At 43.5% G+C, this 25,750-nt stretch overlaps 1 protein-coding gene across 7 annotated transcripts; it reads left to right on the top strand.

The window, feature by feature from the left end:
- The first annotated feature begins 1,111 nt into the window (after positions 1-1,111).
- Positions 1,112-25,606, top strand: LOC139530564 (lysine-specific histone demethylase 1A-like). 7 transcript variants are annotated; one of them, XM_071327091.1, is made up of 21 exons: positions 1,112-1,263; positions 2,114-2,165; positions 2,765-3,064; positions 3,319-3,484; positions 3,617-3,750; positions 3,850-4,021; positions 5,763-5,869; positions 6,149-6,230; positions 7,428-7,522; positions 8,666-8,683; positions 9,056-9,198; positions 9,338-9,428; positions 9,586-9,720; positions 11,979-12,052; positions 12,295-12,406; positions 17,549-17,681; positions 20,060-20,247; positions 21,374-21,488; positions 21,941-22,063; positions 22,351-22,502; positions 24,467-25,606. In XM_071327091.1, the coding sequence occupies exons 2-21, from the start codon at positions 2,121-2,123 to the stop codon at positions 24,650-24,652; spliced, it is 2,571 nt and encodes an 856-aa protein (XP_071183192.1). In that variant the 5' UTR covers positions 1,112-1,263; positions 2,114-2,120; the 3' UTR covers positions 24,653-25,606. The 7 variants fall into 7 exon arrangements, with proteins under 7 accessions (XP_071183192.1, XP_071183193.1, XP_071183191.1 ...); XM_071327092.1 differs by having other exon boundaries at positions 21,941-22,068; positions 22,356-22,502; XM_071327090.1 differs by having other exon boundaries at positions 1,170-1,263; positions 3,316-3,490.
- Positions 25,607-25,750: the final 144 nt, after the last annotated feature.

The following is a 25,750-nucleotide window of genomic DNA, read 5'->3' as shown; positions in this document are numbered from 1 at the left end:
ATTCGAGTATATGTTGTATGTTTCTGAACAACTCATCATGCTGCCTTGTTGACAGTGATGCCGAGCGGTGCAGATTTCTGTTTTAACCGCTTTTGCCCGTTCACGTCGCGGGCCATAGGGCGGTGCACCGTGGATCAGCTTAATCGAACTTCCTCAGTGATGCAGACGGTTACTTTGAACAAAGATTAGTTACCTTTTCAGTAAGCTACTCCTGCATTTATTATTAGAGCTAATTAAATTAATGATGTCAACTCCCTAGAGAAAGAAATCACACACTGCACATGGTGTGGGGCGGCAGGTAGCCTAGTTGTTAAGAGCGTTGGGCCAGTACCCGGAAGGTTGCTAGATCAAATCCTCAAACTAACAAGGTAAAAAAACTGTCGTTCTACCCCTGAACAACTTGTTCTTAACTGACTTGCCGAGTTAAATAAATAAAACATAGGTCAACAAAAACAAACAATGGAGCAAATGCATCCCTAGTAGCACTTGATGCTGTTCAAGAAGAAGCGTTCCATTAAAGCTAGAGGCCAGTAGTAAAGTCTCCTACGATATCAATAATGTCCTTATTTCTGTCATGACAAGACACGAAATCATTTTGTAATTGAATTCTCACCATAGAATTAGGCTATTCGGGAAGAATTCATAGCCTAATTCTATGGTGAGAATTCAATTACAAAATGATTTACAGTTTAATACATTTTAGAATAAGGCTAATGGGTTCTAAATACTTTCCGACGGCACTAAGTGTAATGGAACTTAGTCTTGATCAAGAGTTAAGACCTAGCAAAGCCAAGCTCGGCATCACTGTCAATAAGGCAGCATGATGAGTTGTTCAGAAACATACAACATCCTTTTCCATAAAATATACTCGAATTTTCAAACTAGTTTTCATTGAGAAGGCAGTTAGTGTTTTTATCTAAATCAATCACTTTTGAATGTGAAAACACAGAATACTATTCTACGCGCTTAACCCTACATCACTTTGGTTTTAGCCGACTTTGGCTCACGCCCGGGAGGCAGACCGTTTCGAAAACTAATGCAATCAATGCTAACCAATCGGGGCATTAATCAAAGTCGGGGCATTAATCAAATCCCCTCCTTGATGATTGACAATATCCATAACCAATCGTTGCGTTCACGAGCTCACAGATGTCCCAATAGCTGAATAGCATGACGGTGAGGGGCGGATCATATAATTCAACGAGAGGAAGAGATGGGATTTGTCTTTGTGTTGACATATTGATTGCGGCGAGGTACAGTAAGGTACAGTAACCATTGTATGCATGTTATGTTTTACTCTTCAACTCACGGCCCCAATATTGGCTGTATAGTGAAATGCGATGTTATAGCCTAGCTATTAACGTAATTGGAGTGCAATGTTTTCACTGGTAGTTGCTAGCTAACACACAGACACTTAGTTACTGCTGAGTGAGATTCATTGTTAGCCTGCTAGCTAACGTTAGCTACCGTAGTTAAATTGATGCGCTCGTGAACCCTGTGTAGGCAGTACAACGGGAATAATATACTAGTCAGACAACACCCACGACGCTGATCGTTGACCTTGTTAAGTCAGAGAAGCAAGGTTAGCTAACTAGGTTTTAACGACGTCAGATGGTTTTATAATATAGATAGCTAAGTTAGCAGTATGGTTTAGCCAGGCAGATGGCTAGCTTGTTGTTCTTACGAAACCATCGAAAAGGCGGTTAATACGAACCAAGTATTTGGCCTATATACTAATGTTTATTCTCCACATATTTGAAATACAATAGCAAAAAATGTAACTAGTTAGAAATCGCTAGCTAACTGATGACGTTAGCTGTGTAGCTAGCTCATTATTCATTACTAACTCCTAGTCACCTACTCCTAGTTAGCCAATAGACCAGGTGCTTATTCATTACGCCGATTATTTTGCAAAACTTGTCTCAAACGAAACGGGGAGGGACCTACCTGAATTTGTCCAATATAAACTCTCGTTTTAGTAGCAAAACATTTTAGTTGTTCAACTGTTTCGACTGATTAACGTCACACCCCAGGACTTATTGTCTCGCTGCCTGGCTTGGTGGACTTTGCCGTTGTTCATGACCATATTTCTGATTTTGTCTTTATTTCTTAGTGTTTGAATGGATATTACCAGGTCCACGGAGAAATGGGTAAAGCAAGACAAGGTTATTGTGGAGCCCTCTTACATTTTGTCATCTGTCAACGAATCTAGTTGGTGCACTTCTAATGCACCCTCAACTTTAAGTATAGCTAGGTTCATGTATTTAGTTAGCTGTTATGGAGTTGTTGGAACTCCTTTCCATATTTTGACGACATGATATGGAATATTATACATATAGAAAGTGAGAGTGCATTAATCGGACAAAGAAGGTTATGAAACCTTGAATACATAAACATTCAGTTTGTCTCTGGGAAATAAATGGTAGTTGAGCTGATAAACTAGCTATGATATTTCTCTAAACTACAATGTTCTCTCTATACTATACAACTGGTGTTTCTTAGCTATGTTGATGATATTTTTTTCCTGGCTGTTAATTTTTTTTTCTTCTCTTCATGAACAGCAATTCATTGTAATCTTATTTAATATTTGCCAAATACAGACTTTTTGCTAATATGCATCACCATAGCCTTTTATTATTTTTGACCACAATGGATCAGTATTGTGAAAAAACTAACTCTGGTCATCCTAGAGCATCATATCACAGACAACTCTAGAGCAGCGAATGGATTTGGCTGATGTCGATTTTTGTTTTGCTTTTTCAAGGAGAGGCCTCTGTCTTCCTTCATGATGCTGTCGAGTAAGAAGTCAGACGCAGGTTCATCTTCCTCTGCCGCTTCCACCTCCTTGGCGCCAGGGGGAGCTGAGCGGTCCCTTGAGGCCCAGGCTCCAGCCCAGGTGGGGGCCCCTCCCTTGGCCCCAGGCGCCGTGGAGATCAAAAAGAAGGAGCGGGCCTCTCCTAGTGGGGAACCTGGTGGGCCCCCGCAGCCCCACCTCCCTGGCCCCGGGGGGGTGGACCTGGACACGGCCGAGGGTCGCAGGACAAGCCGCCGCAAGCGATCAAAAGTAAACAACCTATAATACCTGTCCACCCATCTTAGCGCGAAATGGAATAAGTCACTCCAGGCATGTACCCCCATCAGCCCTAGACCAAGAGCACATTGAATGACTAACGATAAAGTTAATACAGTAATCTTGGTATGTCGATCTAATTAGTGGTGAACAACACCAGAGCAGTACAGGGAGCTTGACCATTTGCTTCATCTTAGGTGAGCCGGAACGTGGTTTTAATGGAGCGTTTATTGTGCATCTTGTTGCAGGTGGAGTACCGCGAGATGGACGAGAGCCTGGCCAATCTGTCTGAGGACGAATACTACTCTGAGGAGGAGCGCAATGCCAAGGCGGAGAAGGAGCGCAAGCAGGTGATCCCGCCACCGGCGCCGCCCATTGAGGAGGAGGTGGACAGCGAGCCTGAGGAGCCCTCTGGTGAGTGTGAGTTGGACTGTGCGAAAGTGCGTGCCTGCGAGTGCAAATGTAACATTGGGCAGCGAAAGGTGTGTGTGTGTGTGTGTGTGTGTCAGGACGGGTGTTGAGGGTGGCGTGTTTGTGGTTTTCCAGGCGTGGAAGGAGCTGCGTTCCAGAGCCGGCTGCCCCATGATCGCATGACCTCCCAGGAGGCCGCCTGCTTCCCGGACATCATCAGCGGGCCCCAGCAGACGCAGAAAGTGTTCCTGTACATCCGCAACCGCACAGTGAGAACACACCTACTTCATTAACAAGACTTGCTTAGTTCTGGAGAATATTGTACATTTGGATTTGGGTCTGAAATTGTGGCAAATTATTTGTTTCAGCTCCAACTTTGGCTTGATAACCCGAAAATTCAGCTAACCTTCGAAGCCACAACACAACAACTTGAAGCGCCATACAACAGTGATACTGTGCTAGTGCACAGGATACACAGTTACCTGGAGAGACACGGCCTCATCAACTTTGGCATCTACAAGAGGGTCAAGCCTTTACCAAGTGAGTACATTAGCCTTTTACTATCTGCCTGCTATACTATAGCAACTGCATGTACAATGCTTATGCTCACATTTGGATATGGGCATTTCCATGTAAAAAAAAAGTCCCAAGAGCTGTTCATAGGAGCACATCAAATTTGGTGTCAAATTAAAGCTGAGTCTGTTTTTTTTCTTCTTTTAAATGAAGGTGTGTATATACAGAGGTAAGGGGGTCTTAAAAAACAACTAGCAGAAAAGGTCTTAAATGCTATTAGTAATACATCAAAACACTGTTGAAGTAAAGACCACTGCGAACTAATATCAACATTTCATTTTTGCTATAATTATTATCCTTCTGTAAGTTTAAGAAATATTACCTATTGCCTTGTCATTCTGTTACCAAAACCCCACATATGTTTAAAGCCCCCATGCAGTCTTTGTAATGCTTTTACGTTTTTTAAATTATCACTATGTCTAATAAATCAGTTTATTTAATGAAAATAACTTCTAAATATATTTGTAATCATTTATTTCATCCAATCTGATTGTGTGGGTGTTAGGGCATACGTTTGAATATTTTAACACACAGCCCTGATTGGCTGATAGGATGATCTAGAGCCCACCTCCTTTCCCAGATGAACAGTCATTGGTCTATTATAAACGGGTGACGTCATGATGTGGGACAAAAGTTCCATCCCACCTGAACAGGCTGAAATTGCAGGCATTTGTTTTCAAACAATTTTTACACAAAGTGCATTATCATAATGTTATTTCGACCTCGTAGTGTCGAAATATCATGAGGGAGTATAATGAAAGTTCACAGAAGTAACAAGTGAAGGTAGACCTACCAATTATTTATAGTATTTTTACTGATAAAGATGTGGTTTATGATTTATGAAGTGACCACAACCAAATTGGTAACATAATGAGTAGTAGAATGACTTCAACTGAATTGGCTACAATGGGAATCCATAGTAGTCACAAACCACAGTTGGATCACCTGCTACTGTCTTGTCTCCCACTGGCATACTGTTATGTTCAGCTAATAATTGTTTTTTTCTTTCTGTCGCGTGCTGGTCAAAGCAAGTGTTAAAACAGCCTGGACAACCCGCCCCCCTCTCTCTCCCTGTCGCTCTCTCTCTCCAGTTAATGTCACCTGTCTCGACCCTTACTGACACCTACCCATGAGCCCCCTCTTTCCATTTACTGTAACCAGCCATCTCCCCCACTGAGTACTGGACGTCCATGGACGCTGAAAAGTATTTGGTCAGTCCAAATCGGAACCAATTGTCGTTCTGCCCCTGAACAAGGCAGTTAACCCACAGTTCCCCGTTAAGCCGTCATTGTAAATAAGAACAGATTCTTAACTGACTTGCCTAGTTAAAGGTTTAATAAAAAAATGATATAAAGAATGTAGGTAATCTTGCATTTTACCAGAGAAAAGTAGGCTAAACTGAGAGAATTTCCAGAGGAAAAGTACTTTCACATCAGTCGGAGCACTGTCTCCTTATAGAATGCTCCTTCGTGAATTCTCATCTGAGTAGAGAAGTGCAACTGAAGAAAAAAGCATCTAATCAACAGTGGCATTATTTTCAATTATAAAATGGGTTGTTTGGATCCTGGATGCTGATTGGTTAATAGCAAGGAGTTATAATTTGGGGGTTCAACCCTAAACCTCATGTGACTCAACATAATTTGTTTTTATCGATGTGTCAAAATAGCTGGTTATGTTTAATCACTCTGGTTCCCCTGTGTCCCTGTAGCAAAGAAGACAGGCAAGGTGATCATCATCGGAGGGGGTGTGTCTGGGCTGGCGGCCGCGCGGCAGTTGCAGAGTTTCGGCATGGATGTGACAGTACTGGAGGCCAGGGTGGGTCAATAGCGCATCACACATCGATACGAGCCCAACTTCATTGGGGCACGCTGTAGCAAAACACTTTGCAATTGAAAACTAACATTTTTCGTATTGGACAAGGTGAGAAATGACATCTGATTTCTTCCATTTTGGTGCCAATTGAACACGACCTACATCTAACCTTCAGCTAATACAGTGATACTGACCAGTAATGCAACGTTTTGGCCTGGTGGAACAGCTAATGGTTAGGGTTTTCCTCTTTGTTGTGGTAATTTGGTTGTTGTTTCCTCTCAGGACCGTGTTGGGGGGAGAGTGGCCACCTTCCGGAAGGGCAACTATGTGGCTGATCTGGGGGCCATGGTGGTGACCGGACTGGGTAAGGCATTCATTCATAGACACACACAGTTACACACACGTACAGCCAGTGCAGGTGGTAATGAACATTACACGGAAGTGAAAATGAATTCCTGTGCCATCCTGTCACCCCCCCCCCCCCCCTGCAACAGTTCTATAACTCTAACTTTCCTATCCTGTCCCAATAAAAATCACTTCCATCCCGTGCTCATTTTAACATGCCCAAATCAGAAGTAACTTCCTCCGTGAGCTGCTCGTCTGTCTGTCCCCTGCGCCTTCCCTACGCTGCATTTGCTCCATGTGCTCTGTGTGTGTGTGTCCATAGCAACGGCTCCACTTGGACGAGAGAGAGCTATTTTCCATTGCCTGCTCAGCTGAAGGGCCTATTTTATTTATATATAGTGATTGAAAACAGAAGAACATGTGTTCCTGTTGGAGGGGCAGGGGGGTAAAATCATGTCCTTCTAAAACTGCTTATAACACACAACTCAGTTTAAAATAATTCCTCTACTGCCCGTTCCTGTGGGCTGTTAATCCTCTCCCGAACTTGGCTCTAGAATTTCACTCCAGTTCCTGTAGGAATCTCGCTGGACCCACAAGACCCATGGGAGTCCTGTTCCTATGTCAACCTCTAATGTACATGATTGAAAGCCACTTTGAACAGTCATTTCAAATGGGCCTGCAATGACAGCTTCTCACCAGCAGATGGTGGTGTTGACCATGTAAATGTAGTCTGGGCCCATATGAGCCAAGTGTCTGAGTAGGAGTGCTCATCTAGGATCTGTCCATATACATTTCTTCATTATGACCTAAAAGGCCAAACTGATCCTATATCAGCACTCCTACTAAGACGCCTTGTGGATACAGGCCCTGATCAATGTAGTCTGAAGAAATAGGACTGGACAGGCAAATGACGGTTTATCACTTCTTCTTTGTTTCATGGAAGACTGTAAAAAACGACAATTGAATATGAAACCGTGAGATTCCACAAATGTGTTTCAAATGATACCAAGTTTGGTCATATTCAGTTTGTATCACATTCAATATTTGCAAATAAAAATCACCGCTATCTATCCAGCCAGGCTGTTAAACTATGACATTACTTGTAGTTTTAACATTGCTATCTAATATAGTTTATGTGATATTGAGGGCATAGAACTAGTCTATAGATTCTATGGCGGTAGGCCAATATCCTGATGTTCTATTTGGTGTGTTCTAGGAGGGAATCCCATGGCGGTGGTCAGCAAGCAGGTTAACATGGAGCTAGCCAAGATCAAACAGAAGTGTCCTCTGTACGAAGCCAACGGTCAAGCTGTGAGTGTTGCATCGCTAGCTATTTGGGTCACTCACTTAGTTTGAGTTATGAGGTTTAGGCCACACACTCCATATATGCCAATGCACTGCAGTAGAGTGAAATGCTTGTAGAACATTATAACAAAATGAATTGTCGTATTACATTGCCGTTTTGGTGTCTCGTGCAAGCATGCTCGACTTTGAAGTGTCTGCTAACCACAAATGTAACCTACAACCATTGTACTGTATATAGAAATATCTTATTTCTGTTCCCCCAATGTTAACTCTCCGTTTTGTTATTTACCTCTTGTGTTGAAGATGTTTAGATTTCATCCAGCACACCACTATGTGCTGTGTTAGGTAGCTGGGCCCTTACTTTGTCCGCAGGGCTGCTTGTTTCCGCGGAACGCAAGCAAAGCGCAGGGTGGATTCAGTTAACCACTTAGCAGGGTGGATTCAGTTAGCCGCTTAGCCTAGCGTGTCATCAACAGCAGCTCTGCCCTCTCTTTGTTGAGACCAGACTCTCCCAATGTAATACCGTTAGACTGGAAATAACCAGTGTCCTCTTCAAACTATTATTTTCTCCTTCTGTCATGCAGCGGTAGGATGTTTGGGGTTATTTTCAGGCCTGGGTCATATTCATTAGGGCCAAACATAGAAAAACGTTTTTCAGTGCGAAAATTATTACTTCTTATTGGACAAGTTGAGGTAGTCCCTACCTGTCTCAGTCCATTTTATTTTGTTTGGTGCCTAATGAAAATGACACTGTTCAGAGGTGGTAGTCAGGGATAGGGCAGGTGGTCACTCTCCACACAGCTCAACTGGTTTCCTTTTCTGCAGGGGAAGCTAATTAAGTGTCCTTTTTTCAAGTGTGGTTAAATCTGTTTAACATTTTAAAGACAAGAGTCACACATTTTGAATCATATGACACAAAACTCATCATACCGGCTGTATTTCTGCCTGCTAGTGCGGCGAATAGCTCAAACACATGAACATATGAAATGACCCCGGGAATCGAGAGAACAACATTGCTCAGAGATGCACAAATACACCCATTTTTTAAAAATGTTATATTGTATCTTTCCTTTAAGTTTGTTTATTTAATTTGTTAATTCTCTCTCCTCTCGACCCCTCCCGTGTTTATCATCTGGTGGACCGCTAAAGGGTGAACGATGCACAAGTGTATGTATTGCTTTACTACATGATAACATTGTTCACCTATTGTTAATAATTAATGTTGAATCCTATGTCGGTACACTTTGAAGTAGACCGTAATAGAACTGGGTCTGTCCTTGAGTGTCCTGAAAGGCACCTGTCTGTGTTAACTGTCTGTAGAAGCCTTGTAGTCAGCAATAGCTTTTCTTTCACTTTTTTCCCAAGAGGTATATTTCTCTTGACCACGTCCCAGTGGTAGAGGAAGCGATTCCTTTCTAAATTGGATTGTTATTCTTTATGCCTGCATGTTCGTGAATAACATAAAATGCTATAATCATATTGTTCATTATTAATATTCAATTCTAGAATCCTAATGTTCATTGTTGATCTAATCATCAGGTACCCAAGGAGAAGGATGAGATGGTGGAGCAGGAGTTCAACCGTCTGCTGGAGGCCACCTCCTACCTCAGCCACCAGCTGGACTTCAACTTCCTCAACAACAAGCCTGTGTCCTTGGGACAGGCCCTGGAGGTGGTCATTCAGTAAGTGTTTGGCAACTTGCACAAATTCTGCGGCCATGGTTGTATTTAGTTTTTAATAAAAAATTAATAAAAAATATCCCTCTTTCTCAATGGCACATATCAATTCTTAGGTGTTCTTTTGACTGGTAACTTCCAATAGGTTGCAGGAGAAACATGTGAAAGATGAGCAGATAGAGCACTGGAAGAAGATAGTCAAGACCCAAGAGGATCTCAAGGAGCTGTTGAACAAGGTGACCATGAGTACCACTGTATCTCAGAGGTCAAAAGAGCAACATAAGTAGCTTTAATGTAGATGCCTGTAGATGTACTCTTTCCCTCCTTTTAATCTGTTTTCTCCTCCTTTGTCTATCTACCCTTTTCTCTCTTCTCCCTCCCTCATTCTCTCAGATGGTGGGTACCAAGGAGAGGGTCAAGGAGCTTCATCAGCAGCACAAGGAGGCCAGTGAGGTCAAGCCCCCCAGAGACATCACTGCCGAGTTCCTGGTCAAGAGCAAGCACCGCGACCTCACTGCACTCTGCAAGGTGAGACCACTCATGCTCTCACCCTACTGTAGAGGCAGAGGATAGGTTTCTTCCATTTTTCCCAGACCTCAAGTGGACTCCTGATGTGGTTTAAGCATTGTTGTGGCCTTAGAACATCCTAAAACAGATTTGATAGGGCCCTACTTGTTCCATACAAATAGCTTCAAGCTGCAAGCAGTTAATGGCACATTACTTTGATTACTTTCCCATTTGCTTATTTCTTTTTCCAAAACAAACTCCATTCTTGTACCGTGTGGTACTTCCTGCAGACTTACACACAACGTGGATAAGCCATACATTTAACAGCTGGAGTCATTAGCTGGAGCATCACCTATTTCTAGCCTCCAGACACAATTGGATTCAATTAAAGGTGTTCTCAACGTATGTTTTCAATTCAACCATTTTTGGGCAATTATCAGAGTGTTTTCCAGGGCCTAAAATGAACACCTGCCAAATGTGGGTAGATTTTGGCATTGGTGGGTAAGATGTCTATTTCACCAGCCACATTGGCAGGTGGTCAGGGCTCCACAGTGTGCGCAATTCACTCGCATTTGTGAATAGAAATGGTCAAGTAGGATCTGTGTACCCGCTGTTGATGGCATTTCAATCGACTAATGAAATAAATGTTACTCAGATTTCCCAAATAATTGTGGTCGTTATATAGCAAGTATCTCCTCCATTCAAGTCTTAACTTCGTTTGAGTAAACTTATTAGGGGGAAATATAGAGCTTAATGATTATAGCCAACTTGCTGCCACAGTGTGAGCTTAGCGCAAACCATGTTAATATAGTAAATGGATGGATTGGATTTGGGTCATTTAAAGGGATACTTCGGGATTTTGGCAATGAGACCCTTTGTCTATTTCCCCAGAGTCAGATGAATTCGTGGATGTGTTTTTTTAAATGATTTTTTTTTATCTCTGCATGCAGTTTGAAGGAAGTTGCTAACTAGTGCAATTGCTAACTAGCGGTCTACTAGCATGCTAGTAGATACCCATAGACCTGATAACGCTGGTTAGCATTGGCTCACAAACTACCTCTAACTTCTTTCCTACTGGACACGGAGACATAAAAATGGTATCCACGAGTTCATCTGACTCTGGGGAAGTAGATTGCCAACATCCCGAAGTGTCCCTTTAAGCCAAGGAGACAGAAGTGTACTTGAGACCATAGGGGCACAGCCTAACTTTCACTTAAATCTAATTTTCACCTAATTTCCCATTGACGTCAATGCACGACTAAGTGAAAATTCGACATAAGTAGAACTAAGGATGTGCCTCAGAGAAAAAATGGTAAACAAGACGGTTTCAGCAGCATGTGTTTGTGGTCAAATGCTTTGCCTGTGTGTATCATTAAAGGCAGTACAGCCTCACTTTCAGCGCAGATAAAACTCCACCTCAAGTGTATTTTCGGGAAGCAAGTTTAAACACAGCTGCTGTCTGAACTCGAGTCGTCTTTTGGTCGACTGCCTCCTGAAAAGGCACTTCTAAGGCTTGACTCAGCTTGGTCTGTCTGGCTGGAAATGGTGTGCATGCACACACACACACACACACACACACACACACACACACACACACACACACTGAGAGCGTGTGTTGTACTCGTACAGGCTAGAACGGGGTCGGGGAGGCCTTGAAGGTGGGTGTCAATGGCTGCACGGGTAGGTGATGAAACCTGGACAGGGTGACTCAGTCCATTAAACTGAGTGGGCTGATGTCCTTCTTACTTTACTTTTAACCTTCTTGTGTGCACAAATAGATGTACCCCAGTGTTTCCCGTTCTATTGCTCAGGTTGGCCCCCATGCCTGAAACCAGTCAACTTCAAATGGATTCCTGAATGCTCCATTGGCGGCCTTTGTGTCTTGCCAAGGAAAATAAATGCGCGCTCTCCTAGTTTTTTTGTTTTGTACCTTTACCACTTTTTTCCGCAATTGGTAGTTAGTCTTGTCCCATTGCTGCAACTCCCGTACTGACTCGGGAGAGGCGAAGGTCGAGAGCCATGCGTCCTCCGAAACAGAACCCTGCCAAGCCGCACTGCTTCTTGACACACTACTCGCTTAACCCGGAAGCCAGCCGCACCAATGTGTCGGAGGAAACACTGTACAACTGCCGACCGAAGTCAGCTTGCAGGCGCCCGGCCCGCCTACAAGGAGTCGCTAAAGCGCAATGAGACAACGACATCCCGGCCTTAGACCGCTGCGCCACTCGGGAGGCCTCATGTCTCAGTGTTAAACTCCTTTCTCTTCCCCTCTCCTGTAGGAGTATGATGAGTTGGTGGAGTCGCAGGTCAAACTGGAGGAGAAGCTACAGGAACTGGAGGCCAACCCACCCAGGTAACACTTGAACACCTTCGCTCCACTGTAAAGGGCTGCTGTTGTACTATTCTTTAAGCATGTGGGTGTGCTCTATCCTGGGTGCCAGTCTGTCTCTGCTCTTTCTTATGGAATTGTCGTGGCAATGTTTAGCTTGTCAATGACAATGGAGTAGGCTAAAGTACAAACAGATCTGGGACCAGGCTAGATGTGCTCGCATCCATCTGATCTTTTTTTTTCACCCTCTGCCGATCTCTCCACAGTGACGTGTACTTGTCGTCCCGGGACAGGCAGATACTTGACTGGCACTTTGCCAACTTGGAATTTGCCAATGCCACGCCCCTCTCTACTCTCTCACTCAAGCACTGGGACCAGGTACACTCGCACTCACTCATTACTCACTTAGGTCCAGTATGTAGCTTTGTAGTTGACCTGACCAAATTCACATAGAATGTGAGTTATAGATCTGTCATCCTCAATGAAAGCCATTCTGATAAGCGGTGGATCCATTCTATGTGTAATACTTCTATGCTCCTTGTCCTTAAGTTTCGCTTTTGCGTCTTGCTTTCGGTTTGTACACCAGCTTGAAATGGCTGAAAAATGTTTTTTTGGTTATTGAAAGTATTCAGACCCATTTGACTTTTTACACATTTTGTTATGTTACAGCCTTGTTCTAAAATTGATTAAATGGTGTAGTTTTTTCCCCCTTCGTCAATCTACACAGAATACCCAATAATGACAAAGCAAAATCAGTTTGTAGAAATTATAGCAAATAAAAATAAACTATCACATTTGCATAAGTATTCAGACTATTTACTTTGTTGAAGAACGTTTGGCAGCGATTACAGCCTTGAGTCTTCTTGGGTATGACGCTTCAAGGACTTTCAGAGACTTGCCACGAAGCCACTCCTACGTTGGCTTAGCTGCGTGCTTAGGGTCGTTGTCCTGTTGGAAGGTGAACCTTCGCCCCAGTCTGAGGTCCTGAGCGTTCTGGAGCAGGTTTTCATCAACAATCACTCTGTAATTTGCTCTGTTGATCTTTCCCTCAATCCTGACCTGTCTCCCAGTCCCTGCCGCTGAAAAACATCCCCACATCATGCTTCTGCCACCACGCTTCACCGAAAGGGATGGTGCCAGGTTTCCTCTAGACGGGAAGCTTGGCATTCAGGCCAAAGAGTTCAGTCTTCATTTCATCAGACCAGGGAATCTTGTTTCTCATGGTCTGAGTCCTTTACGTGCCTTTTGGCAAACTCCAAGTGGCCTGTCATGTGCCTTTTACTGAGGATTGGCTTCCGTCTGGTCACTCTACCATAAAGGCCTGATTGGTGGAGTGCTGCTGAGATAGTTGTCCTTCTGGAAGGTTCTCTGATCTCCACAGAGGAACTCTGGAGCTCTGTCAGTGACCATCAGGTTCTTGGTCACCTCTCTGACCAAGGCCCTTCTCCCCCGATTGCTCAGTTTGGCCGGGTGGTCAGCTGTAAGAAGAGTCTTGGTGGTTCCAGACTTCTTCCATTTAAGAATGATGGAGGCCACTGTGTTCTTGGGGACCTTCAATGCTGCAGAATTGTTTTGGTACCCTTCCCCAGATCTGCGCCTCGGCACAATCCTGTCTCGGAGCTCTACGGACAATTCCTTGGACCTCATTGCTTGGTTTTTGCTTAAACGTACACTTTCAACTATGGGACTGTATATAGACTGTATCCAGGCTGTATCACAACCGTTTGTGGTTGGGAGTCCCATAGGGCACAATTTGGCCCACAATTTGGCCCGGGTTTGGCCGGTTAACTTCTCACGAGTCACCAACCCTGATCCGGTAGCACCCCCCCCCCCCCCCCCCCCCCCCCACTGAGTAGCATAGCTAGCATAGCGTCACAAGTAACTTGTAGCATCTAAATATCATTAAATCACAAGTCCAAGACACCAGATGAAAGATACAGGTCTTGTGAATAAAGCCACCATTTCAGATTTTTAAAATGTTTTACAGGGAAGACACAATATGTAAATCTATTAGCTAACCACGTTAGCAAAGGACACGATTTTTTTACTCCCAACAGCTTTTTCCTGCGTCAGTAGCTATCACTAATTCGACTAAATAAAAATATATATAGCCACTAACCAAGAAACAACTTCATAAGATGACAGTCTGATAACATATTTATGGTATAGCATAGTTTTTTTTGGGAAAAATGTGCATTTTTCAGGTATAAATCACAGTTCTACATTGCAGCTGCAATCTGAAATAGTGCTGACCCAGCCAGAACAATTACAGAGACCAACGTCATATAACGAATTACTCATCTTAAAACATTTCAGAAAAATACACAGCGTACAGATATTGAAAGCCCAACATCTGGTGAATCCAAACAATATTTCAGATTTATTAAATGTTTTATAACGAAAACAAAATGTAGCGCTAAATTAGCATAGCTATACCAGGCAGATTCGGCTAGGCGCCCACGGCCAGTTCACATGCACAACAGATATGATATAACATCGTAAATTGGGTCTTACTATGGCTGATCTTTCATCAGAATGTTGATCAAAGTGTCCTTTGTCAAGATGAGTCGTTGGTTCCGTTCAGAATTGTTCCTTTCCCACTCCATTTAGCACAGGTACTGGTCGAGTGGCACGGATCTCTCAAACGTAAATAAAATCAGACAACGGAACACCACAAAACTCCCGAAAAAATTCAAATAATCTGATTAAACTATATTGAAAAAACATACATTACGATGATCTGGTCACATGTATCAAACAAACTTCGAGACGGAGATAGTTTTCATCCATAATGGCCGCACAACAGAAGACAATCGCAGCTACAAGTCGCACGATTTAGACAACCGGAAGTTGTCGGTCACGCCAAAGAATTAGCTCTCATTTCACGTCAGTCCCAGATAAACAAGATATTTTTCCTCTGACGTCCTCTTGACACCCAGAGGAAGGCCAATGAGGTGTGTTTCGGGTCATAGGGGGCACGACCATATATAGGCAGAGCGTTGAAGCTGGCATACACATCTTGCTTTTTTCTTCTTGGTCATGGAAAGTGCTGTCAAATGACTTCTGTATCACTCAGAGACAAAATTGAAACGGTTTTAGAAACTAGAGATTGTTTTCTTTCCAATGGTATTATTTATATGCATATAGTAAGAGCAATAATTGAATAAGAGGCAGTTTAATCTGTAGAGCAAATTATGCTAATGGGAAAATAGCACCCCCTGTATTCTCAAGAAGTTAAGGCCATCATTGTAAATAAGAATTTGTTCTTAACTGACTTGCCTAGTTAAATATGATTCTTAGCAACCAGGTAATGGTAGATTGATTTGTATATATTGCTGTGACGGTCATGGAATTTTGAATAATGGTTGTTTTGTCAGCCAAATGACCACGGTTACCCTAAGAACCATTTGAATAGCAAAAAAAAAAAAAAAAAGTAGATTTTCTCCTCCGTTCCTGACTGCATGTGCAGAAATGTGATGTTCTATGTTTAGTGTTTTAGCTAAGCTGACAGCTAGCAGAGGGAATAGCTATATCAAGTCAGTGTTCCCTGTTTTTGGAACGCCATTGGGTGCATGCAATTCATGATACTTGTTTGCTACCCCACATTGATACTGTGACTGTTCGTCTGAGGGCATAGCGGGATTTGTTATTAGTGTCCCGCTCCTTGAATGCGGCAGCTTTAGCTCGGTGCGGATGTTGCCTGTAATCCATGGCTTCTGGTTGGGATATGTACGTATGGTCATTGTGGGGACGACGTTGTCGATACACTTATTGTTTTAGCCGGTGACTAAGGTGGTATACTCCTCAATGCCATTGGATGAATCCCGGAACATATTCCAGTCTGTGCTAGCAAAACAGTCCTGTAGTGTACATTCCACGTCATCTGACCATTTCTGTATTGTGCGAGTCACTGGTACTTCCTGCTTTCATTTTTGAATGTAAGCAGGAATCAGGAGGATAGAATCATGGTCAGATTTGCCAAATGGAAGCTGGGGAAGAGCTTTATCTATCTGTGTGTGGACTAAATGTGGTCTAGAGTTTATTTTCCTCTGGTTGCACATGTGACATGCTGGTCGAAATTAGGTATACCGGATATAAATTGCAATAAAGTCCCCGGCCACTAGGAGTGCCGCGTCTGGATTAGTATTTTCTTGTTTGCTTATGGCCTTATACAGCTTGTTGCGTGGGGTCTTAGTGCCAGCATCAGTTTGTGGTGATAAAAAGACAGCTACGAAAAATATAGATAACTCTCTTGGTTAATAGTGTGGTCTACCTCAGGGGAGCAATAGCTCGAGACTTCTTTAATTTTAGACATTGCGTACCAGCTGTTATTGACAAATATTCACGCACCCCATCCCTCGTCCTGCGGATGCATGGAAAACGCAGCCAGCGTTATAATATCAGTGTCGTCGTTCAGCCACGACTCTGTGAAACATAAAATATTACAGTTTTTAATGTCCCGTTTGGTAGGATAGTCTCGATCGTAGATCATCCAGTGATAACCATCTGTTCTATTGGCCAACGTGTAGAGGGGGTTTACCCACTCGCGGATTAATTCTCACAAGGCACCCCGACCTCCGCCACCTGTATTTCCGTCTTTTCTTCATGCAAAGGATGGGGATTTGGGCCTGGTCTCGGGGAAGCAGTATGTCCGTTACGTCAGACTCATTAAATAAAAAATCTTCGTCCAGTTCAAGGTGAATAATCACTGTTCTGATGTCCAGAAGCTCTTTTCGGTCATATGAGACAGTAGCAGCAACATTGTGTACAAAACAAGTTAGAAACAAACAAATAGCACAGTTGGTTAGGAGCCTGTAAAATGGCAGCCATCCCCTCCTGCACCTTTTTATTTTGAGTAAAGTTTGTCGCCTTAAATGAAGTTGATGTAAATACATTTTATCTATTTTTTTTTATATATAAAAACAGTTATTGCCATTTTATTTTCATGAGCTTCATCCATAATCGTCGATTATACAATTACCGTTCTAGCCCTATATACTGCGCCTTTAAGATTTCTTCCTGCAGTACATGGACTTTCCCCTCCCTAAACCAATCCATCTTGTCCTGGAAATTCTCTCTCCTATTATGCACATCCATACTAGATCCGATTTCAAACACGTACTATACACGGCTATTAGACACCAGATCTTGTTGAATTCATTCCTTTCAAACCACCAGGCTATAGTCCCCGTAAACTGCAAGTACCCTTCTAAGCCCTTGTAAACCAATCAATCAAATGTATTTTTATTATCCCCTTTTTTCATCAGCAGTTGTCACAAAGTGCTTTACAGATACTTAGCCTAAAATAATAAAAGATGTGGAGGCAGAAGCCACAAATAATAAGCCAGACATAATTCACTTTCTGAGTGTTTTGTAAGTCGCTCTGGATAAGAGCGTCTGCTAAATGACTTAAATGTAAATGTTTAAAATGTATTGATTTGTTGTGCTGTTTTCTCCTTGTCCCTGTAAACCATATATAACCCACATTTTGTGTTCTCCCTCCCTTTTTCTCCTGTCCAGGATGACGACTTTGAGTTCACAGGCAGCCACCTGACAGTGAGGAATGGCTACTCCTGTGTCCCCGTGGCTCTGGCCGAGGGCCTGGACATCAAACTGAACACGGCGGTACGACAGGTCCGATACACCGCCTCTGGTAAGTTTACAGGATATTTGTGGTAACTGCGTTTATGCTTGTTTGTCAATCTGTGTCTTTTCTTTGTGTTGTCTGTCTGGGTGTGTCAGTCTGTGTATTCCTTTGTTCATGTGTTACCTGTTAGTGTGTGTTAAACGTGTGTGTGGTGGGAAACCTGTGTGTGCATGGCCAAATTAATGCAGGGACTTATCAGGGCTGAAGCCCCTGGGCCAAGGCCCGTGGGAGGCCCAAGAGGCAAAAAAATAAAACATTGAGGAAATACAGCGCATTTGGAAAGTATTCAGACCCCTTCACTTTTTACACATTTTGTTACGTAACAGCCTTATTCTAAAATGTATTAAATAGTTGTTTCCCTGATCAATCTACACACAATACCCCATAATGACAAAGCAAAAAACATTTTTTCCCCTGAACTTTTTGCAAATGTATTACAATGGTAAAAAACGGATTTACGTTTAAGTAAATATTCAGACCCTTTACTCAGTACTATGTTGAAGCACCTTTTGGCAGCGATTACAGCTTCAAGTCTTCTTGGGTATGACGCTACAAGCTTGGCACACCTGTATTTGGGGAGTTTCTCCCATCCTCCTCTGCCGATCCGCTCAGGCACTGTCATGTTGGATGGGGAGCGTCGCTGCACAGCTAATTTTAGGTCTCTCTAGAGATGTTCAAGTCCGAGCTCTTGCTGTGTCAGTCAAGGATATTCAGAGACTTGCCCCAAAGCCACTCCTGCATTGTCTTACCTGTGTGCTTAGGGTCGTTGTCCTGTGGAAAGGTGAACCTTCACCCCAGTCTGATGTCCTGAGCACTCTGGAGCAGATTTTCATCAAGGATCTCACAGTACTTTGCTCTGTATTTCCTTCGATCCTAACTACACTGCTCAAAAAAATAAAGGGAACACTTAAACAACACAATGTAACTCCAAGTCAATCACACTTCTGTGAAATCAAACTGTCCACTTAGGAAGCAACACTGATTGACAATAAATTTCACATGCTGTTGTGCAAATGGAATAGACAAAAGGTGGAAATTATAGGCAATTAGCAAGACACCCCCAATAAAGGAGTGATTCTGCAGGTGGTGACCACAGACCACTTCTCAGTTCCTATGCTTCCTGGCTGATGTTTTGGTCACTTTTGAATGCTGGCGGTGCTCTCACTCTAGTGGTAGCATGAGACGGAGTCTACAACCCACACAAGTGGCTCAGGTAGTGCAGCTCATCCAGGATGGCACATCAATGCGAGCTGTGGCAAGAAGGTTTGCTGTGTCTGTCAGCGTAGTGTCCAGAGCATGGAGGCGCTACCAGGAGACAGGCCAGTACATCAGGAGACGTGGAGGAGGCCGTAGGAGGGCAACAACCCAGCAGCAGGACCGCTACCTCCGCCTTTGAGCAGGAGGAGCACTGCCAGAGCCCTGCAAAATGACCTCCAGCAGGCCACAAATGTGGTCCATTGTCGGCCATTCATACACTGCCATCACCTCATGTTTCATTGGGATAATGCATTGCCCCATGTCGCAAGGAGCTGTACACAATTCCTGGAAGCTGAACATGTCCCAGTTCTTCCATGGCTTGCATACTCACCAGACATGTCACCCAGTGAGCCTCTTTGGGATGCTTTGGATCGACTTGTAGGACAGCGTTTTCCAGTTCCCGCCGATATCCAGCAACTTCGCACCGTCATTGAGTGGGACAACATTCCACAGGCCACAATCAACATCCTGATCAACTCTATGCGAAGGAGATGTCGCATTGCATGAGGCAAATGGTGGTCACACCAGATACGGACTGGTTTTCGAATCTACACCTTACCTTTTTCTTTTTAAGGTATCTGTGACCAACAGATGCATATGTGAAATCTGTAGATTAGTGCCTAATGAATTTATTTTAATTGACTGATTTCCTTATATGAGCTGTAACCTAGTAAATTCTTTGAAATTGTTGCGTTTTTATATTGCCCCCTAATATTGTACAATCTGTGTCGCTTCTTTGCCCTGGGCTATTTGTTTGAATTCAAGACCAGATTGATCTGTTTGTCGGAGTAGCCACTCATTTAGGTCGTATTAAAAATTATTCAGCTAATGTCTTTTGTCATGTAAATGACGTAATATTGCATGAAATGCGTTTTTTAAAAGGCAAACTTTTATTCGGAACCTGCATCCAAAAAAAATTCAATTTGTGGTAACCCTAAAACGCTTCTGCTGAACTGTTGCCTATGCCACATGGCAAATATTATGGCTTTATTATAAAGGGCCTTCTTCAACAGGACATTTACGAAGCATTGAATTGCATCTGGTGCACAGATTTGTTTTGTGGGGGGGTGGGGACCTGTGTGTGTTTTGTCGTCTGACTAATTGCGTGTGTGTCTCTCGATCTCCAGGCTGTGAGGTGATTGCGGTGAACACACGCTCCACCACTCAGACGTTCATTTACAAGTGTGACGCGGTTCTGTGCACCCTGCCCCTGGGTGTCATGAAGCAACAGCCCCCCGCCGTACAGTTTGTTCCCCCCCTGCCCGAGTGGAAGACCTCTGCTATCCAGAGGATGGGCTTTGGCAACCTCAACAAGGTACGGAAACACCCCTCCACTTGGCTTTGCCACACTGTCTGTTATTTTTGGTGTTTATCCATGTGGATTGAGATGAATGTAAGACTTGAGTCTTGCTGCTGTACAAATCGATCTCTAAAAAAAGCCTCTTGGCTCACTTGTTAGTAAACACCTAGGAAGCAAAGTCAAATCATAGATATTTCTCGCTGTCAAGACATGTATTTCACTCATTCACTCACCCTGTCAATTTACATGAGCATCTTCATTAGCATCCCGAGGCACCACTTTGCGTCCAGCATGAATCAGCCCAGGTGTTTTGTACATACACAGTGCAAAAAAACAAGGTTACCTCTCTCCCCAAAATAGCATTTTTATCCTGGTTTATATCACCCCTGGGAGGGAGAGTTGGAGTGTGTACGGGTGGGTGAGTGAGGGTTTTGTCAATCTGTTAGTAATCAGATCAGAATCCATCCTCCACTTTCTCTCTCCCTCCCTCTCTCTTTTCTCACTGAGCCCCAATGTGCATCATCTACTGCAGCGTTTCCATCTCCTAATTCGGCTGCAGCAGAAAATGCTGCATCATTATGCAATGTGGTGCCTCGTGGCCACCAGAGGGAGCGCTGCCTCTGGATACAATTGAATAGAGCCTAAACTCCACAACATTTTGGTCAGCAAAATAGTCATAATGAAAATATTTTTGTGTGAAGTGGGTCTTAAACAAATTAGACGAATATAGAACAGTCAGTTGGAACCATAGAACTGAATGATATAATCTCTATCTAATTCTGTGTTTAGTGCAGTGATGAAATGCAGTCGCTCAGGTTTCTCACATTTGGTCAAGTTCCATCTTTCCCTCGGGTGTCTCTTATGAAACAGTTCTCTTCTGATTCATCTGACTCTTCAGGGTTCTTTCCATATAGTGAGCAGTGCCAGATCACTAGCATCATCAGAAAGGCCCAGAGCTCAGAATTCCTCCCGCTCTCCCAGTCTCCATGCTCCGACCTGTTTTGTTACCTCGCCACAAGGCCATCAAACCAGACTTATTGCCCAACTCCAAACTTTGCCTGGGAAACTGCCCTGACTAGATTGTGTTTTTGGTGTGTATTGAATCACTCATGCTGATATTGTGTGTCCCTCCCGTCACTAGGTGGTGCTGTGCTTTGACCGTGTCTTCTGGGACCCTAGTGTGAACCTGTTTGGCCATGTGGGCAGCACTACAGCCAGCAGGGGAGAACTCTTCCTCTTCTGGAACCTCTACAAAGGTGAGCACAGTGAACCAGGCAATTCTCTCAACACTGTGGCAATTGGGATCTTTCTCAATCAAATGTAGTTTAAAAAGCCCCTTTTTACATAAGCAGTTGAAGTGCTTTACCGACACCCAGCCTGAAACACCAAAGAGTAAAGCAATGAAGAAGCACAGTGGCTTGGGGAAAAACTCCTATTTTCTTAGTTTTAAATGTCCGTCCTTTCATCTCCTTCATTGCACCGATCTGAAAGAACTGACCAGATGAAAGGCGGCCTAATGATGAGCTCCTTCCACCATGTAGTTTCAATTGTCAAGTCGTCCACAGTGCAGATGAAAGGGAGGACGCAAGGAGAGGCTGGATTTGTAAGCAATTGAGATCGAGACGTGGTGACATTTTGGATGATGTCACCCATTTTGACTTTCATTTCACTCTGAAGTTCATCAATGTGTTCCCCCCCCCCCTCCCAGCCCCCGTACTGCTGGCACTGATGGCAGGAGAGGCGGCTGGCATCATGGAGAACATCAGTGACGATGTCATCGTTGGACGCTGCCTCGCCATCCTCAAAGGCATCTTTGGAAGCAGTGCAGTACCTCAGGCATGTGTGAATTGGCTTTCTTTGGACATAGAAATAGAATTACACTCAATATGGCTGCTGGTCCACCCATCACGGAATGTTGACTTGAATCTGAATTTTTGTTATAGTTATGTTTCTATGAGTCATCTCAAACCACCAGTCAAATACATCATGAAAAAAGGTCATGTAAGCTAATCATATGTAGTTATTCATGTTGTTTAGCTTTGGAACTGTTTAGTTTTTACCAACCATGTTTACTGGAATCTGATATCGGCATGGAAACTCACCGCTGTTTGTTGTCACGGCAGCCCAAGGAAACGGTGGTGACGCGTTGGCGTGCCGACCCCTGGGCGCGGGGCTCCTACTCGTACGTGGCGGCCGGTTCCTCTGGTAACGACTATGACCTCATGGCCCAGCCCATCACCCCTGGCCCCGCCATCCCCGGAGCGTCACAGGTAACACATCTGACCACTGTGATACATTACGAGACAGTTTCCCGGATAGACATTAAACTTAGTCCTGGGTCAATAAGCATGCAGTGGAGAATCTCCATTTAAAGTGCTTTCTGGTCCAGAACTAGTCTAAGTCTGTGCCCGGGAAACAGTACTCTATACATTACATATTAGGGATTAACACCGGTAACCAGGATCCTGGGACCACTTCACACAGGATCCTGGGACCACTTCGCACAGGCAAAATCCAAGAGAAACTTGGTTCTGTCTGTTTTCCACCAGACACTGGGAGATGAATTCACGTTTCAGCAGGACAATAACCTAAAACACAAGGCCAAATCTACACTAGAGTTGCTTACCAAGAAGACATTTGAATGATCCTGAGTGGCCTAGTTACAGTCTGCTTGAAAAGCTATGGCAAGACTTGTAAATGGTTGTCTAGCAACAATCAACAACCAATTTGACAGAGCTTGAAGAATTTAGAAAATATTATGTGCAAAGCTCTTCGACTTACCCGGAAAGACTCATAGCTGTAATCGCTGCCAAAGGGGATTCTAACATGTATTGACTCAGAAGTGTGAATACTTACATAAATTATTTATTTATGTATTTAATTTTCAATACATTTGCTAATATTTCTAAAAGCATGTTTTCACTTTGTCATTATGGGGTGTTGCGTGAGAAATTGTGTGGAGAAAGTCAAGGGCTATGAATGCTTTCTGAAGGCACTGTATTAATTTAAACTAGTGTTGAGGACAACGCAGCAGATGTGGGTGGCAGCGGAGTGAGGAGACGAAACAGCCTTTGGTCATAGAAAAAGTGCAGAGAAACTCTTAGTTATGATCAACTGAAGGATGAAAATATAGTAGGCTAATGGAATTGAAGGCATGTATCAAATTATTCCTTACACTGAAATTCCCAAAGTCATATCCAAATATTTAAAGCAATCGTGGTGTTTGTGTGTGTGGTCTCCTAGATTATCATTTCGGCACCGTTTTGATTGGGACAGTGCCATTGCGCTGCTTTGAGACAATCGTGGGGGACACTAGATAACTAGACTGACACGGATAGATTTTTCACTGAATCTCTGTTTGGATATTCGGTAACAATTAGGCTGGGGAGGTGAGCGCTAATGATCATATATTAGCTGATCAGAACATTTTGCTAGCATGTTATACAAGTGGATTTTGTTCTTCAGCCTTTCCTACTCATGACCAAAAGTCTGTGACTTCTCTGATAATCAATCAATGTGATTTTTTTTGTTTGTTTCACTGAATCGGCCTGTAGAATCGGCCTGTGGTTAATTGATCTCTGGCTAGACAGGTGGAAGTGGTAGCTTATTTGTTTGCTCATCTATCGTCCCAATCTGACTGAAACCCAACATTTTGACTCCTGTCTGGCATGAAAATTCCTAACTTTGTTCTGTAATCCATTGGTTTTAATATCAAAGCACGTCTCGCCTGTGCACGTCAAAATACTGCTGTAACATTTCACCCGTCTCTTGCTGCTACCCATAATGAGTGTTTCGGTAGGGAAGGTTTGATCAACAAATGGTATGAATATATATAACAGAACAGAGTTGGTCACCGTTAAGATGCGTTACCTTGATATTTAAACAATTTCCTTATAAACAAAGACGATAATCCTCATCTGAATCATTAAACGGCCCATTGCTCTAAGCCAATGAGAATGTTGAATATTACCACACGCTAGAAAGTCGCTCTGCACATTTCATGAATTTTTTTGGCCAATACCATTCACTAAACCACCAGAGCATGTGTGCAAATCTCATCCTCCTTAGCCAACCCACAATTATTTGACCAAACCGAGTGGTTCCCGACACAGATGTTTTAGGGTCGTTCTGATGTTGACACACTAATTGACGGGAACACTCAAATTTATGTTTGGGATGATGAGTGTGTCGTTTTGATGGTTTAGTATTTTTTTTCTCTCCCCATTTTTCGCAGCCTGTCCCTCGTCTGTTCTTTGCTGGGGAGCACACTATCCGGAATTACCCGGCCACGGTGCATGGTGCCCTGCTCAGCGGCCTGCGAGAGGCGGGACGCATCGCAGACCAGTTCCTGGGCGCCATGTACACCCTCCCCCGACAGGCCACGCCCACCGCCGCCCTTCAGCCCTCCCCCAGCGTCTAGACCCCTTTCCCTTTACAATGTCCTTCCATGTTCAAGAGATGTCAGTGACTCCTGTTAACAAAGACTCTTTAGATGTAAAGAATGTGCCTGTCATTTGTGTGTTTCGTTTTAACCCCACCAATGCTAATATATGGACAGAACAGTGAAACCCCAATGTACATTCCCAAAGGACGAGCCAGCACATTACTTAGCCTGTTCTTGTCCCCTTAATATGATGACATCCACCACCACCTCACTAAGTCAACGCTGTGAGTCCTCATAGCTGATGCAGCTAGGCGGAACCTTCAATGGAAGTCTCAGATGGTTCAGTCTCCCTTCCGGCTCTGCTAGCTAACCTCCGTGCTGCTAGAGTGTGATCAGTCATGGATGAGGGTAGGAATTGGCCTATTTGGATGGACAGATCTAAACCAGGGTCTACTATGATCAGGGTAGCCAGTTCCTACCCCAGTAGCTGACCTTGTTCCCTTGTCCCAGCAATAAAGATGAATGGGCTGGAGAGGAGGAATGGAATCCAGAAACAGAGGGCAGCCGATCAAGCGCTGCTCCCTACCTACTGTACTTGCAAAGGGCAGGTGCGCTGCGCTATCTACCAACACAATTGCACTCACTCCCATTGAAACTTTTTTCCCCCCCTATTGAAATGCTAGTTGCTGCAATGTTGTAGCCTACAAGTGCGTTGTATTGATTCTTTTAAGGCTAATGTCGCTAATGTTAGTTGTGTGCTTCCTGCTGAAGAGGACCTCTACCATGTAGGGTTGGAGTAAAGAAAATAGCAGTTTGTATTGAAATGCAAAGAGATACATACTATGATGATTGTTGAGAGAGAAATTACAGTTGTGAATGTTTTTGTTAATTATTTTAACAGCTAGTTTTGATATTTTATTGTTATTGCATACTTTAAAAAAATGTTTGTTGCCATTTTGGGTATAAAAATAAATACATCTTGCCATCTTGTGTCAAGAAAACAAGTTTCTTATTGAACAAGTTCAGATGGTGTCTGCAGTGTTTCACTCAGCTTTCTTCCATTTCATCCCTAGTTAACACAATCCAGGTGGTTATGAGTGGAGGAGACTAGCTTCTTGACCAGTGTCTACACAC

Source organism: Salvelinus alpinus, chromosome 9 (assembly GCF_045679555.1).
Source record: "Salvelinus alpinus chromosome 9, SLU_Salpinus.1, whole genome shotgun sequence".
In the NCBI taxonomy this organism is placed as follows: Eukaryota; Metazoa; Chordata; class Actinopteri; order Salmoniformes; family Salmonidae; genus Salvelinus; species Salvelinus alpinus.
Note: the sequence above shows the minus strand (reverse complement) of the source record. Positions and strands in the feature narration are given on the sequence as shown.